The sequence below is a fragment of the Antechinus flavipes genome, chromosome 1 (assembly GCF_016432865.1).
Source record: "Antechinus flavipes isolate AdamAnt ecotype Samford, QLD, Australia chromosome 1, AdamAnt_v2, whole genome shotgun sequence".
Classification (NCBI taxonomy): domain Eukaryota; kingdom Metazoa; phylum Chordata; class Mammalia; order Dasyuromorphia; family Dasyuridae; genus Antechinus; species Antechinus flavipes.
Genome location: NC_067398.1, coordinates 257,293,049 through 257,309,347, shown reverse-complemented (window position 1 = coordinate 257,309,347; position 16,299 = coordinate 257,293,049). Strand labels below are relative to the sequence as shown.

Below are 16,299 nucleotides of genomic sequence, written 5' to 3'. Positions count from 1 at the left end.
CCTCCCCTAGATGGCAAGCAGTCCTTTATATGTTGGATATGTTGCAGTATATCCTAGATACAATATATGTTTGCAGAACCGAACAGTTCTCTTGTTGCTTAGGGAGAATTGGATTCAGAAGGTATAAATAACCCGGGAAGAAAAACAAAAATGCAGATAGTTTACATTCGTTTCCCAGTGTTCTTTCTTTGGGTGTAGCTGCTTTTGTCCGTCATTTATCAATTGAAACTCAGGTGTCTTTGTCAAAGAAATCCACTTCCATCAAAATATGTCCTCATACAATATCGTTGTCGAAGTGTATAATGATCTCCTGGTTCTGCTCATTTCACTTAGCATCAGTTCATATAAGTCTCGCCAGTCCTCTCTGTATTCATCCTGCTGGTCATTTCTTACAGAACAATAATATTCCATAACATTCATATACCACAATTTACCCAGCCATTCTCCAATTGATGGGCATCCATTCATTTTCCAGTTTCTAGCCACTACAAACAGGGCTGCTACAAACATTTTGGCACATACAGGTCCCTTTCCCTTCTTTAGTATTTCTTTGGGATATAAGCCCAATAGAAACACTGCTGGATCAAAGGGTATGCACAATTTTTACCATGATTTTTAAGACTTTTTATATAACCTTTTTTTAAGGCTTGAAAGAGATTCTGATTTACTTATTTGATCCTAACAACAACCCTATGGAGTGGATACTACAGGTATTATTATTCCCATTTCATAGGCAAAGAAACCAAGGTCCAGCATATTAAGCAACTCACCTGTAGTCACTCAAGTAATAAATGTCGAAGTCAGTATTTAAATTTAGAGCTCCCCAAATTCTAAGTCTTGCATTCTTTCCATTATACCCTGCTGCTTCTCAGTAGAAAGTTATTGAATGGTTTTCTTATTTGTTTTTTTTTTTATGTATGTTTATTTTTATGGATTCTTTTTAAATTAGCGGGTTGTCTCTTTTTCCATCAGCCAACAACATCTGTTTCTACGGAGAGTGCTCATATTACTGCTCCACGGAACATGCTCTGTGTGGGAAGCCCGATCAAATAGAAGGATCTCTTGCAGCCTTCCTGCCCGACCTGTCCCTGGCAAAGAGGAAAACATGGCGAAATCCATGGAGACGGTCGTACCACAAACGCAAAAAAGCAGAGTGAGTCATTCCCTTGTGCCAGCAACTGTTGGGAGGCAGAAAGCACAAAATAGCTTTCATCTCAGGCAAGAGAGGGTACCCAAAGCTAGGGACTTCACTCCTGGAAGGGTATGAAAGACTCATGTCCCACTGTAACTCCTCTTCTCTCCCTTCTCTTTTCTTAGTTTTTAAAATGAAGTTTAAAATACTGGTGAGATGATGACTTCGGATCATATATTTAGAGCAGAGCCTCATTAACCTTTTTGTGCTATTGGGAGTCTGGAAAACTCATGGACCCTTTCTCATAAAAAATATTTTTAAATGCATAAAACAAAATATATAAACTCACAAAGGAAACCAATTATATTGAAATATAGTTATCCGAATATTAAATATTTTAACCCCAGGTTAAGAACCCTTGCTCCAGAGCTTCAAGGAACCTTAGAGATCACCAAGTGCTCTTTCATGCTATGAATATAAAAACTGATGGTCAGGGAAATTAGGTGACTTAGCAGAAGCCAAGAAGCTAAGGTGGCTGCCCATTGCATTAAAAAGAGAACTAAATCTGGAGTTGAATCACCCAGAACTGGTTGCTGGAATTTTCATACAGCCTCTTACTATCCATGTGACTATAGAAAACAAGTCACTTAACATTCCTAGGCCTCAGTTTCAGTTTAGTTGTATTTGATAACTTTTAAAATCTTGTTCTATTCTGGATCCATGAACCTATTTTATTTGCTGCATAGATAAGGGTTAGTTGTAATTCACCCACTAATTTTGCAAGTTAGTAGGTGTTGATAATAATTAATTGTGACCTTTTTCACCTTGTTTATACTATATTTATACTTGTTTAATAAATGGTGGTACAGAGGCAAGCTTTGAGACAGGCCTGGCTAATTTATCTTAAAAATTGGTACAATCCAATTTAATGAGGTCCTATTTAGAATATTGCTTAATAGAAATGAGCTTCAATTGGAACATCAAAAAACTTTTCTATATGAAGACTTTTATAATAGTATTTATAATTAAATAAAAGAGATGCTTTGGACCTGAGAAGGTCCCTTTGGGGAACAGAAAGGAAAAAAGCCTTTTTTAAATCTTTCCTCCCAGTAGAAACCTGGAAGGTTGATAGGATTGTGTTCAGTACTCACCTTTGTTTTCTGAATCCATCCCCTCCCCATCCCACTTCTTGTGAATTCCATCATTCACTTTAACTTCAACACTGCATCCTACCAGATATACACAACACCCCTTCTCCTGTCAGTACAGAAATAAGATAGCTCTCCACATATTCTGCTGCTCTTTTCTCTGGTAAGAAAAAAAAAAGAGAGAGAGAGAGAAGTAATCAATTCACACCTGGGTGCCAACTAGATAACGTGTTAGCCCTCTCTGGAGTGCTTGGATGGAGAATCTTCAGAGAAAAACAGTTGTAAATAAAGGAAAAAGTAATGGTAGGATTTCAGACAAAAGGAAATAGCTCAGTGGGGGAGATAATGCACTTCCCCTTAAGTCTGTCTCTATCCCCTATTTAGCAAGGTCTCCCAGGTAGCTGACTTTTTTTCTGCAAAACTGGGCCCCAAATACTCCTCTTATTGAAGTTTTCTACTCATTATCCAGAGCCCACCTGTAGATGCTGTCACTGATTTAAATCCATAGAATAGATAGTACTTTTGAGCAGGTGTGTGCGTGTGTGTGCCTTTGCCACAAGCTAGGTTCCCTAAGAGTACATTACTCATATAACTGAGAACCAAAGGAGAATTGCATAGAGCCCAAAAGGAAGGGGAATTAGGGAAAAGAATCATGGCACATTCCTGAGAGTCTTGATTTTGGATGAATATCTCCTTCAATATGACTAAAGAATATCTAGCAGTGATTTTGTCTATTGATTTAATCTCGGTGGTCCAACTTAATAAGAAATGTTACTTAAACCATTCTTGAAAAATGGTCCCTATTCACAAGGAACTTATCACACTGCTTTTTTTGATAATTTATCTGAGTGATTAATAATCTTTTTTAAAATTAATTTTATTTATTTTTCAATTACATGTAAAAAATTTAACAATCTTTTTTTTAATTTGATATCCAAAATTTCTCACTCCCTCCTTGAGAAGGCCAGCAATTTGATATCAGTTATACGTGTGAAGACATTCAAGATATATTTACACACTAGCCATGTTGCAAAAAACCAAAAAACCAAAAAAAAAAAAAACCCACAAAAAAACCCACAAACAAAATAAAGCAATAAAAATAATGAGGGTTAAAACAAAGTATGCGTCAATCTGATTTAAGAGTTCATCAGTTCTCTTTCTACAGATGGATAGTATTCAGAATTGTCTTTGGTAATTGTCTTGATCACAGTAATCAAATCTTCCACAATTGATCATCATTAAAATATTGTTATATACAGTGTTCTTCTGATTCTGCTCACTTCACATTGTATCAATTCATACAAGTCTTTCTAGATTTTTCTGAAACCATCTCCCCTTATTATTTCTTATAGCACAATAGTATTCCATCACAGTGATATACCACGACTTATTCAGTCATTCTCCAATTGATAGATGTCCCCTGCTAATTCTTTACCTGAGTTCTGAGTCTTTCCCCTCCCCTTTTAAAAAATCTTTTTTAAATATATACATAGCAGTGGTATATTACTAGGTCAAGAGTCTGCATAGTTTGTAATTCCAAATTGTTCTTCAGAATGATTGTATTCTAGTTCACAATTCCATCATAGTGAATGAGCATGACAGTTTGTATCATTTTAGCCAATCTGATTAGTATGAGGTAGTATCTCAGAAATTGTTTTAATTTTCCTTTCTGTAATCAGTAGTGATTTAGAGCATTTTTTTCATGTGACTGTTGATAACTGATTTCTTCTTCTGAAAACTACTTACTCATATCCTTTGACCTTTAGGGAATGGCTCTCATTTTAATAAATTTGGCTCAGTGGATCTGTATTCCAAAGAGACCATAAAAGTGGGGAAAGGATCCATATGTGCAAAAATATTTATAGCAGCTCTTTTTTTTTTTTAATGGCAAACAATTGGAAATAGAATGGATGCCCATCAATTAAGGAAGAATTAAATAAGTTATGATATCTGACTCATTAAGTCTGTTGATATTCTTGACTCTTTGTCCTTCTATATGAATTTTCTTAATATTTTTTCTAGCTCTATACAATAATTCTTTGACAGTTTAATTGGTGTGGAATGGAATGGTATGGAATGGAATATTATTATTCTATAAGAAATGATGAGCAGTCTATTTCAGAAAAGCCTGGAAAGACTTATATGAACATACATAATGCTGAGTGAAGTGAGCAGAATCAGAAGAACATTATACAGAAACAGCAAGATTATGTGATGATCAACTATGATGGATTTAGCTCTTTTCCAAGACAATTCCAATAGACTTGGGATGGAAAATGCCATCTATGTACAAAGAGAGAATTATAGAGATTGAATGAGGTTTGAAGTATACTATTTTTATTATTTTTTTGGTTTGTTTACTTTTTCTTTCTCATAGTTTTGCCCTTTTGTTCTGATTTTTATTTCATAACATGATTAATATGGAAATATATTTAAAACAATTGTATATGTATATCAGATTGCTTACTGTCTTTCTGAAGAGAGGGTAGGTAAGGAAGAGAGGTGGAAAGATTAGAACTCAAAACATTACAAAAATTAATGTTGAAAACCATCTTTACATGTAATTGGAAAACTAACCAAATAAATAAATTTAGCTCAGTTCCCTATATATTTGAAACTTGAGACCTATCAGAGAAACTTACTGTAATTTCCTCCTCCCCCCTAATTCCCACTTTTTTGTTTTCCTTCTAATTTTGGCTGCATTTGTTTTGTTTATACAAAAGCCTTTTAATTTCATTAAAAATTTAATTTTTAATCAAAATTATTCATTTTACCTCATGCAATACCTTTTATCTCTTCTTGTTTAGTCATATTTTTTTTCTTTATCAATATCTCTGACTGGTATCCTTTTCCATGCTTTCCTAATTTACTATGATATTACTATTTATATCTAAGTCATTTATTCATTTTGACCTTCTCTTGGTATATAGTATGAGATGTTAGTCTATGCTTAGTTTCTGCCAAACAGCTTTTTAGTTTATCCAGCAATTTTTGTTGAATGATGAGTTCTTGGATCTATAGTCATTTACTAATCTATTTGGTACTTAATCTATTCCATTGAGCCACCATTTTTATTTCTTAGCCAGTACTATATTATTTTGACAATTATCACTTTGTAATACAGCTTGAAATGTGAAACTGTTTCACATTCTTCCTTTATATTTTTTCATTAAGTCTGTTGATATTCTTGACTTTTTGTCCTTCCATATGAATTTTCTTAATATTTTTTCTAGCTCTATACAGTAATTCTTTGACAGTTTTGATTGGTATGCCACTGAATAAGTAAACTATAACAAGTAAAATTGTCATTTTTATTATATCATTGGCTCAACCTACCCATGAGCAATTAATATTTCTTCAATTTTTGTTTAGATTTGTGTTTATTTCTTTGAAAAATGTTTTGTGATTGTATTCATATGATACCTGGGTTTGTCAGAACATTTACTACTGTTCTTAAAAATAGAAAGATATTTTTTTACTTAGATTTAACACATAATATTGCCTACTGCAATTTGAAGTCATTTCTCCATTTTTGTCTTCTCTCAATAAGGAGCTCCTTAAAGCTGATTCATTGTGTCTTCAATTGTCCTTAAAATAAATTGGTTCATTATTAAGATGAGAATTATCTTCATGCCAGTTGTTCCTTTCAGATGGGAAGTGGACCCTGATTACTGTGAAGAAGTGAAGCAGACACCACCATACAATAGCAACCGCATTTTGGATATAATGGACATGACCATTTTTGATTTCTTAATGGGTATGTGTCTGATCCTATTAAATTAACTGTAAAAAGAATTTGAATTATTGGGAGGGCCATGTGTAACCAAGCAATTTTTGATACACAGCATGAATATATGAGCCTATTTTTTACGGAAGGCAGATCTACATAAGTAACAAAATAGATTAAAACCATCAAATATTAATACAGATGTATTGTTTAAAGTCTCAAACATAATACTGCAGCTTGTTATTTCTGTGAAATAGGTCTAATTGTTTGAGCAGGAACCTAAGATTTACTATTTTTATTTTAGTTGTTAGGCTTTAGAAATTATATATAAGGGGAGTAAAAAATACTCTGCTCTCTGCAAGAAGCTAATGTTTCTTATTTTACATCCTTGAATTTTCAGCTTCCAAGACTCAAAATTCTTTCTGGTTCCCTCTACAGGAAACATGGATCGACATCATTATGAGACTTTTGAAAAGTTTGGCAATGAAACATTTATTATTCACTTAGACAATGGAAGAGGGTAAGGTTCTTTGTTCTTCTAGATAAAACAATGGCATTGTAACATCTCCATTTAGCTGTATATTCATATTCCCAAAACTTCAAACATCTGGTAGCCTTCTTGAAAATGGAAATAAGCAAAAGAGTCTTCTTAAAAATAAATGAGATTTATTAAAGAGAAAAGCAAATTAACATACTGAAACAAAAAAAAAAGAAAGAAAATAAATAAGAATGGAGAGAAATCTGTTACAGTGCCTATGCACCTGACTTTTTAATAGAAGTACGAAGCCATTCAGGCCCTTTGACTTAGAATTACATGTAATATTGGGGGGAGGAGAGAGTTTTTAAAATATTAAATGTAAAATAAATTACCTTTTGGAAATTCAAAGACATCAGATAATAGAGAGAAGATGGAAGGGTTTCTGGCTCACCCACAGTCTGGGGCCATTTGTTTTAGGGTCAAACTACCTTATTTGCTTTAATATCAAATGAGCTGATATATGTAAAGTACTTTGCAAATTTTAAGAGATTATTTAAATAGTAGCTACTTTTATCACTGTTATTATCAGTAGTCTCTGTGGGCATCTTTGGATTACGTTTATATTGATAACCTTCAGGCATCAATAAAGGGTAGGGAATAAAAATTTATTAAGCGCTTTACTATGTGCCTGGCAATTATGTTGATAAGTACTTTACAAATATTATCTCATTTGTTCCTCACAGCAAACCAGGAAGGTAGGTGATATTGTTATCCCCATTTTGCAGAAGAAGAAACTGAGGGAGGCCAAGGTTAATTAAATGTGTAAAATCACACTCAGTTAATAAGGTCTGAGGTAAGATTTGAATTCAGGTCTTCCATGCTTCAGGCCCAGCACTACCTAGCTGCCTTATCCCCTTAAAACATTAAGTTATGTTCATTAAGCTCTGTTTAAGATCCAAGGAACTGTGCTACCAGCTGTTTCATAAACATTTCCCACCAAAATGGGCAAAATACAAAATAATTGGCTATATGAAACCGAAAGCTCCAGTTATTTGGAAAATTCATTTATGTAGAACATCCCCATTCCATGTTGAAACTGGCTAAATGAGCCACTACTGTAATTATACTATACAATAAACTATTTGACAGTTCATATCTCCCTGAATTTCCATCTTTACCCCATAACTCTCTGTTTATTCATCTGTGCCTTCTTTTTTCTGGTCTAGTCAACTCCAGCCAGCTCCAGCATAATGACAGGCTTCTCTTATGCCTATGTGTTTTACAGAACACACATTGATGCATACTTGACATTCTGGGACTCCCAATGTGACTATATATATAAAATGTATTTCTTGCTTCCAATAGGTTTGGAAAATACTCCCATGATGAGCTCTCCATTTTGGTGCCTTTAAATCAATGCTGCAGGTGAGTTCTTTTGTGGTTAGTCCCAGTTATTAATGAACTCTTTTATCGTCAATTATCATTACAAAAAGTCCTGAAAATATGATGTTTGAAATTAAATCAGCTGTTTTTCCAACTCTTGCATGATAAGCAGAGCTGTAACTAGTCCAGGGCAAATGTAGCTTTGCCCATATCACCAGCATTTGGTGGAGAATCATGCTTGCTCCCTGAGAAAGATATATATATCTTCCTAGCCATCTATGTATTAATATTACTACATATAGCATAACTACCTATAGGCTCCCATTGTTGTTATTTTCCTCTCCCTGGGTTCATTTTCCTTACTAGTTCCCATGGGAAGTGAGGATCAGACTTCCTTCCTTCCTTCTTCTTCCTTCCTTCCTCTTCCTTCCTTCTTCCCTCCTTCCCTCCCTTCCTTCTTTCTTTTTCCTTCCTTCCTTCCTTCCCCTTCCTTCCTTCCTTCCTTCCTTCCTTTCTTCCTTCCTTCTTTTCTTCCTTTCTTCCTTCCTTCCTTCCTTCTTTCCTTCTTTCCTTCCTTCCTTCCTTCCTTCCTTCCTTCCTTCCTTCCTTCCTTCCTCCCTCCCTCCCTCCCTTCCTTCCTTCTTTCCTTTCTTTCTTCCTTCCTTCCTCTCTCCCTCCCTTCCTTCCTTCCTTCCTCTTCCTCCCTCCCTCCCTTCCTTCCTTCCTTCCTTTCTCTCTTTCTTTCTTTTTCTCTTTCTCTCTCTCTTTCTTTCTTTCTAAATAATAATAGCTTTTTATTTTTCAAAGTACATGCAAAGATAATTTTTAATATTCACCCTTGCAAAAGCTTGTGTTTCAAAATTTTCTCCCTCCTTTCTTCCTTCCCTCCTCCCCTAGACATCAAGCAATCCAATATAAGTTAAGCATGTAATTTTTCTAAACATATTTCCACAATCATGATGCTGCACAAGAAAAATCAGATCAAAAGGGGAAAAATGAGGGGGGAAAAAGCAAGCAAACAACAACAAAGAAGGTGAAAATACTATTTTGTGATCCACATTCAGTCCCCACAGTCCTCTTCCTGGTTGCAGATGGCTCTCTCCATGACAAGTGTATTGGAATTGGCCTGAATCACCTGAAAAGAGACAAGTCCATCGGAGTTGATAATCACATAATCTTGTTGTTGTTCTGTACGATATTTGTTTTCTTGGTTCTACTCACTTCATTTAGTATTAGTTCATGTAAGTCTCTCCAGGCCTTTCTGGAATCATCCTGCTGGTTGTTTCTTACAGAACAATAATATCCTATAACAGTCAGATATCATAACTTATTTAGCCATTCCCCAACTGATATGCATCCACTCAGTTTCCAGCTCCTTGCCACTATTAAAAAGGCTTCTACAATCATTTTTGTACGTGTGGGTTCTTTCCCCTTTTTAATGATCTTTTTGGGATATAAGCCCAATAGAGGCACTGCTGGACCAAAGGGTATGTACAATTTGATAGATTTCAAATTGCTCTCCAGAATGGTTGGATCAGTTCACAACTACACCAACAATTAATTAATTAATGTGGAACAAACTTTCTAAGGGATAACTAACATCTATCTGATTCTACTGTACCCACTTTGGGGCTGTCCTCTGCAATGCTATACCCTTTCATGCCCAACTGAAATTACTCCAACTAGCTACTCTGACCACAAGAAAAGAGAGACATGATATGAGTGGTACTGTATCAGCTTACATTTGATTACAATAACATATCATTTTGAGAAAAATAGCATTAGGATGCAAATAGCTGCTTATTTTTAAAATTCCAATTATTCATTAGTTATTTTCAAAATAAGTGGTTGGGTCAGAATCATTGAATTTTAAAACTAGAGGGGACCTAAGAGATCACATAATCCAATTTATATATAATTTATGTAATCCATTTTATGGATAAGGAAAAAATCATTCCAAAAAGAATAGGAATTATTTTGTGCTAGCATGAGTGTATGACATATAAAAGTTGCCTTACAAGTATTTGTCACTTGACTGCTTGATTAATTACCCAAGTACTCACAATAAGTCAGTATTAGAGCTGGGACTAAAAATCCCATCTCCTGAATTCTGAAATATTGGGAACAGAGCCATTCATCTCCCAAGTGATCTTTCTCCTGGGTAAGGAGACCAAGAAGGCAGCTGAATGCCTGGATAGTCTTTTGGCTGGGAATGGTAATAAGCTCTTCAAGGTGACCCATTTAAAACTAGCCCCTTTTTAAAGCAGCTTTAAAACCAGTCAAAAAGAAGCCAAGTTTTCATTGGGATGTTGTGAGAAATCACATTTCTACAGAGATTCTTGCCTATCCTTAGACTTCCTTGTCTCCCACTCATCCACCCATCCAAATATCTCCCACATCAAAGATGAAATTATGTTTAATTAGTAAGCAATGACTTCTAAGTAATCAGAGCAGTTCTGTGAAGACCCATTGGGAAATATTTCTGTAGAAAAGGTTTTCCTTTAATTCACTTAAAAAAATAAACAGATATTCCTTGATAACATTGATACTTGTGATAGAATAAAATATCCCTTATTTTCCTCAGCAAAGAGTTCTTTGAGAGAAGAGGCATAATAACAATAATCATAATAATAAACATTTATGTAACACTGACATTTACAAAGCACTTTCCATATATTATTTCATTTAATCATGACAACTCAGTATTAGGGGCTATTATTATTCCCATTTTACAGATGAAAGAATTGAAGCTCATGAGAGTTTAGATAATTTGCCAGGGGTCATAAAGCTAGGAAGTGTCTGAATGGTATCAAACTCAATAGTAGGTTATCAAATTCCCAAGAGCGATGCTCTAAATCTTATAACACCTAGTTATCCTCAAGGACATCTGCTTTATCTTCTTCCTATATCATATCTGATGTCTGCTGCACTAAAATATGAAATCAGCTGACTGCATTTTAGAATTGCCTTCATTTATTATTATAATTATTATGTATGTTCAATTGCCTCCTCTCTTTTTTCTTATTTATACAGTTTATACAAGTTTTTCCACGCTTTCTTGAGTTTTTTTTTAAAGCTATACTAATATTTTATTTATACATAGTGCCACTGGTCATTCAGCCCTTTACTAACCCATGGGCACTTGCTTTGTTTCTAGGTTTCATGTTTTGTGTTTTGTTTTGCTAGCACAAAAAGTGTTCCTATCACCATTGAACTCTTTGCTAAAGAGCATATAATGGGATGGGATTTAGGATTCTGGTAGGGGTGGGTAGTGGCAGTTAAGTCCACTTTCAGATTCTATATCATTTGTTTGAAGATTGTAGTAGAGGCTCAGTGACATAGCTCACTACCTCCATTTTATAGATTCCTAGAATCATAGACTGAGAGCTGAAAGTGGAACCCTGAGAGATTCAACCCAACCCTTTCATTTTACAGATGAGAAAATGGAGCCTTAAATAGATGATGTATATAGGTAATAGAATTAAAATTAAAATTTTTAAGTCATGACTCCAGATTTACCTATTGCTCTTTCTGTTATGCTATACTGCATTCATAGAATCTAGAGTTAGAAGAGAATTAACAGATCACCTAATCCACTCCCACTTTCTTGGGGAAGAAAATGAGATACATAGAGGGGGAAGAAATTTGTTTGTAGTTATATAGGAAGAAAAGCTAGGAATTAAACCCAGATGCTATCACTACAAATCTAAAATTATTTGCCATTATCATTCAATCAACAATCAAGTGCTGGAGATATAAAGGCAAAAAATGAAATTAGTGCCTGCCCTCAAAGAGCTTATTTTCTCTTGGGGGCAACAGCATTTTGCACACATAAGTATAAGCTTATAAATGCCAAGTTAATACAAGGTAATTTCAATGAGGAATCACTCATAGCTGATTCTTGACAATCTATTCTAACAGTATTGTCCTCCTCTATCCAAATCCAGGGTCCTTGAGTGCAAAATTACACCTGTAAAAGTTAGCTAAGATTATGGTAGCTATGATTAGAATATGAGAAATGTCATCTCAGACCTTCGGGAGATAGAAGGAGTAGAGTCAAAAGAACACTGAATGGGGAGTCAGTGAGTATGAGGCCAGACTGTAACTCTTACTGGCTATGTGACCTTGGGAAACATCCTTAAACTCTCTCCACTTTATAAAATGGTGATTTTGGTGCTATAAACCTCACTGCATTGTTATGCAGATCAAATAAGATAATGTATGTAAAGTGCTCCACCATCATAAAACTGTGGTGAGTGGTTCCCATTATTGTACTCTTTATGGGTAAATGTTCAGAAATGCCTTCCTGACTGGCAAAAATAAGGTGGAAAATCGGGTACCTTCCTTCTCCAACAGCTAAAATGTGGCTAATGTTATATTGACACCCAGCACTGTAGGAAATAAATTTGAGGTACAATTAGAATTAGTCTTTAAAGCTCTTCTTCCTGTATTCCTCTCCCTGCCAGCCCCTCTGTGCCCTGGGCTTTTAAATTATCCAGGTCTTTCCCCCTGGGAAGGAGAAACTCATTTATACTCTAGTGTTAACTCATTAATGGACAGCTAAGCAAATAGAGCTCTGGGCGTAGAGTCAGGAGTTCAAATTTGGCCCCAGATACTTACTGTGTGATCCTGGGCAAATCACTTCACTCTGTTTGTCTCAGTTTCATCATATGTAAAATGAACTGGAAGAGGAAATGACAAACCATTACAGTATTTTTGCCAATAAAATCCCAGATGGGGTCACGAAGGGTTGGGAACAACGAAAAATGATTGAAGACTTTAAAAGTATTTGTATATATATGTACTATGTACATATATAAAATATATGTATGTGTATATATTCTTGTAAGTATGTGTGTGTGTGTATACACATATATATACATATACATACACACACACACACACACACATATATATAAACATCTTCAGGTCATAAAGAGCCAGACATGACTGAACAGCAACAACAATTTTAACTAATTGACACTGCAGTGTTAGAAAGCCACATGTTAGTCTTTTCAGGTGATTCACAGGACTGCTGGGGAAAGAAAAATAGAACATCAATACACAGGAATGAGTAGTAGAATGAGTAGTGGTAGAATTTCAGAAATTGGGGGAGATAGTCCACTTCACTTTAGTCCACTTCCACATAACATCTCCATGACTGGACAAACACAGAATGTCAAAGTTAGATAGAGGATATCAGAAATCATGTAGGCCAGAATTTCTCAAAACTTTCTAGTCTCAGTGCTCTTTTTCACTCTTAAAGTTGTTTTCTTTTCCCATAAAGAGTTTTTGTTTGTATCTGTCACTTTTCACTGTATTAGAAATTAAAATTAAAATGTCCGTATCATTATGAAAATTGTTTTAGCCCCACGTTTCCCAGAACAGATTTTAAGAACCATTGACTTAGATCAGTCAATGTCTTTCTAAGATTGCACCAGAAGATCATAAATCAGAGCCAGAAAACTTTTAAGGCCATCTGTTTCCAACCTCCTCAGTTTGCAGAAAGGGACACTGAGGTCCAAAGAGAGATGAAGCTATTTATCCAATGGCAACAAAAGTAGGAAGTAAAGGAGACTGTATCTAAATCCAAGACCCCTGAGACTCCAGGCTCATTGTTTTCATAGTCCCTATACAGTATTCAGATGAACAGACTTTGCTCTATAGAAATAAAGTGGTTCACCCATGGTCATTAGCAGGAAAGCTAAGACTGCAGCTCGCATCCCCAGGATCTTAATCCACTTTCCACCACACCACAAATCTGAACCATACAGATGGCAGAACTGTGAACAACTAATTATTAGAACAACTAATAAAGCAGCTTGGCCTGGGTCACACAAGAGGTGAGGGATGGAGTGCTTGAAGGATGTAGGGCTGAGGACTTCTATACCTGGAGGTAGGCAGCAAAGGTTGGAGGGTATGATTTGTTCCACAGAGGTTCATACAGGGGAAAGCCAGTGTGTCCCCAAACATGATAATGATTCTAACTTGTCAAGGAAGAGAAAAGCCCTGAGGATAGGGGCAGTGGGCAGTAAGGGGAGAAAGAAAGAAGAAAATATGTTTTCTGACATCACTGAAACAGGCAAGGGGGAGAGAAAGCATCCCTTCTCCCCATGCCCTCAGGAAGGGTAGAGCAGGAAGGACAAGGGGGAAATGTTCCCAAGGAGAGCTCAGTATTACTCCTAGTACTTTTTAAATGTCCTGTTCTGGAGCAAAACTCTGGTCACCCACCCTAGCTTACCTAGATTGCCAGTCAAATATATTACATGGTGTTTTTTTTTAATTGTTGTTGAGTCATTTCATACATATCTAACTCTTTATGATCCTACTTGGGAAATACCGGACTAATTTATCATTTTCTTCTCTTGCTCATTTTACAAATAAGGAAACTGAGGAAAACTGGGATAGGTGACTTGCCCAGAGTTCCATAGCTAGTCAGTGTCTGGCTCTAGATTTGAACTCAGATCCTCCTAACTCCAAAACCTGTCCCTCTATCCAGTGTGCCACTTAGTTACCACATACTACTGCTAGATCCTGATGAATACAAGTAATGAATCCCATGAAGCTTTTTTAAAATTTATTTGAATTTGTACTGCACATTTCCATTGGACTGGAGCCAAATGCAATATTTTACATAATTATTACTCCAAATAGTTAGAATTGGAATACATGGGGATTTTGTTATTCACAGACTACCTTTGCACTGTCTCTTCCCCTTATGCTCTTATCCTACTATGAGTTCCTGAGAGCCAATAAAGTATATTTATTTTCTGTTCTGGTTTGCCAGAGATTTGGAGACTGAGTTTTTTTACTCTTTCTTTTCCAGAATACGGAAGTCCACCTACCTGCGACTACAATTGCTTGCTAAGGAAGAATACAAGCTGAGCGACTTGATGGAAGAATCTTTGCTCAAAGACAAAATCGCTCCCATTCTCTACCAGTTACATTTAGAGGCCCTGGATAGACGGCTACGGATTGTTCTCCAGGCTGTTAGGGACTGTATAGAAAAAGATGGTTATAACAGCGTGGTTGAAAATGACTTTGACACTGCCAACACGATCACAACCAAGAGGTAGTAAAATTAAAGCAGCGTTCCTGTTTTTACGAGTGAAAGAAAGAAAAGAAGAAAAAAGTCTTGCAAGAGACTATGTGTACGCCACTTTGTGAATTCAGTGAATTCAGAATTGAGATATAATTGTTCCCAAAGTAGGTAAAGACACTCTGAGAAAGATTAGATAATTATGAACTAAATCTAATGCAATGCTTATAAGTAGTTCCCCGAAACAATATGAAAGTGTTGGAAAAATATTATGATCACTGACAGATGAAATGGATTGGTGGCAACTGCGTGCTGTCTTTTTTTTTTTTTTTTTTTTTTGTATGGAAAGGAGGCCTTTGATATTTTGTATTTGCATATGGTTTCTATATATGTGTGTGTGTACATATGTATATACTCATATGTACCCACACATACATATATATGTATGTGTGTGTGAGAACCACAGATCTACCTACCAAGTTTCACAGAGCAGAGGCGACATCATCTGATACCTCACAATTTACTCCGGGTGACATCTGCTTGGTCGATTATGTTAATCCATCACGTGCTGTCCTGTGCTAGACCTGACCCAAAACTAAAAGTTTGGGGTGGGCAGGGGGGTTTGGGCCTCAGCGCTTAAAGAAATGAGAGCAAAACTCTGAAAGCTCAGTGGTTAATCCAAATGGAATTTCAATAATTGTTCATTTTCAGAAAATACTTGAATGTTGGTTTTTACAAAGTGATGTAAAATGATGAGTTGTTCTATTTATCCATCACTAAGTAGCAATCCTGACCTTTCTAGATGGGCAAAGGGAAACCGCTACTGTCCTGACTTTGCTTTTGATAGTTTGGTGTAAATATATACATATATGAGTAAATCTGCAGTCTGCAGCCATAGGCTTACTTTTGCAGCATTTTTTTTTTTTTTGTGGAATTGTTTGCAACGTGGTACAAGTACAATAAAAATATGGCAGATGTGTAGCCGGAGTGTTTCTGTGGGTTACTTATCAATTGCGGAACTGGAGAATTTTACAATGTTTTACTTGAAAGGACCTCAAACAATCCTTCTCTCTGCCTGAAGCATGAATTCACTCTTCAGTGTCCTCAACAATAAAAATAGTTCTGACACTTTAAGGTTTGCAAAGTACTTCACAAATATTTCATTCCAAGCTCACTACAACTCTGGGGCTCCGGGCTATTGTTATACCACTTTTACAGATGAAATTGAGGCAGAAGATATAAACTAAGTATCAGAGGCTAGGTTGGAACTCAGGTCTTTCCAACTATAGATCCAGGGTTCTGTCTATTGAATCAACTAACTGCCTAAGGAAGGAAGAAAAAAAAAAAAAGAAACAAAAGAACAAAATTAAGGGAGAATGCTATGAAATGGGA

At 35.7% G+C, this 16,299-nt stretch overlaps 1 protein-coding gene across 1 annotated transcript in view; it reads left to right on the top strand.

Annotated features, from left to right (window-relative positions):
* The window catches only part of FAM20C (FAM20C golgi associated secretory pathway kinase), a 158,348-nt gene extending 142,460 nt beyond the window's left edge, over nucleotides 1-15,888 (top strand). The window contains exons 6-10 of the mRNA XM_052000650.1: nucleotides 973-1,153; nucleotides 5,931-6,037; nucleotides 6,446-6,527; nucleotides 7,851-7,910; nucleotides 14,695-15,888. Coding sequence (XP_051856610.1) covers nucleotides 973-1,153; nucleotides 5,931-6,037; nucleotides 6,446-6,527; nucleotides 7,851-7,910; nucleotides 14,695-14,944 — 680 coding nt within the window. The 3' untranslated portion in view covers nucleotides 14,945-15,888. The remainder of the gene's footprint in view (nucleotides 1-972; nucleotides 1,154-5,930; nucleotides 6,038-6,445; nucleotides 6,528-7,850; nucleotides 7,911-14,694) is intronic.
* Nucleotides 15,889-16,299: the final 411 nt, after the last annotated feature.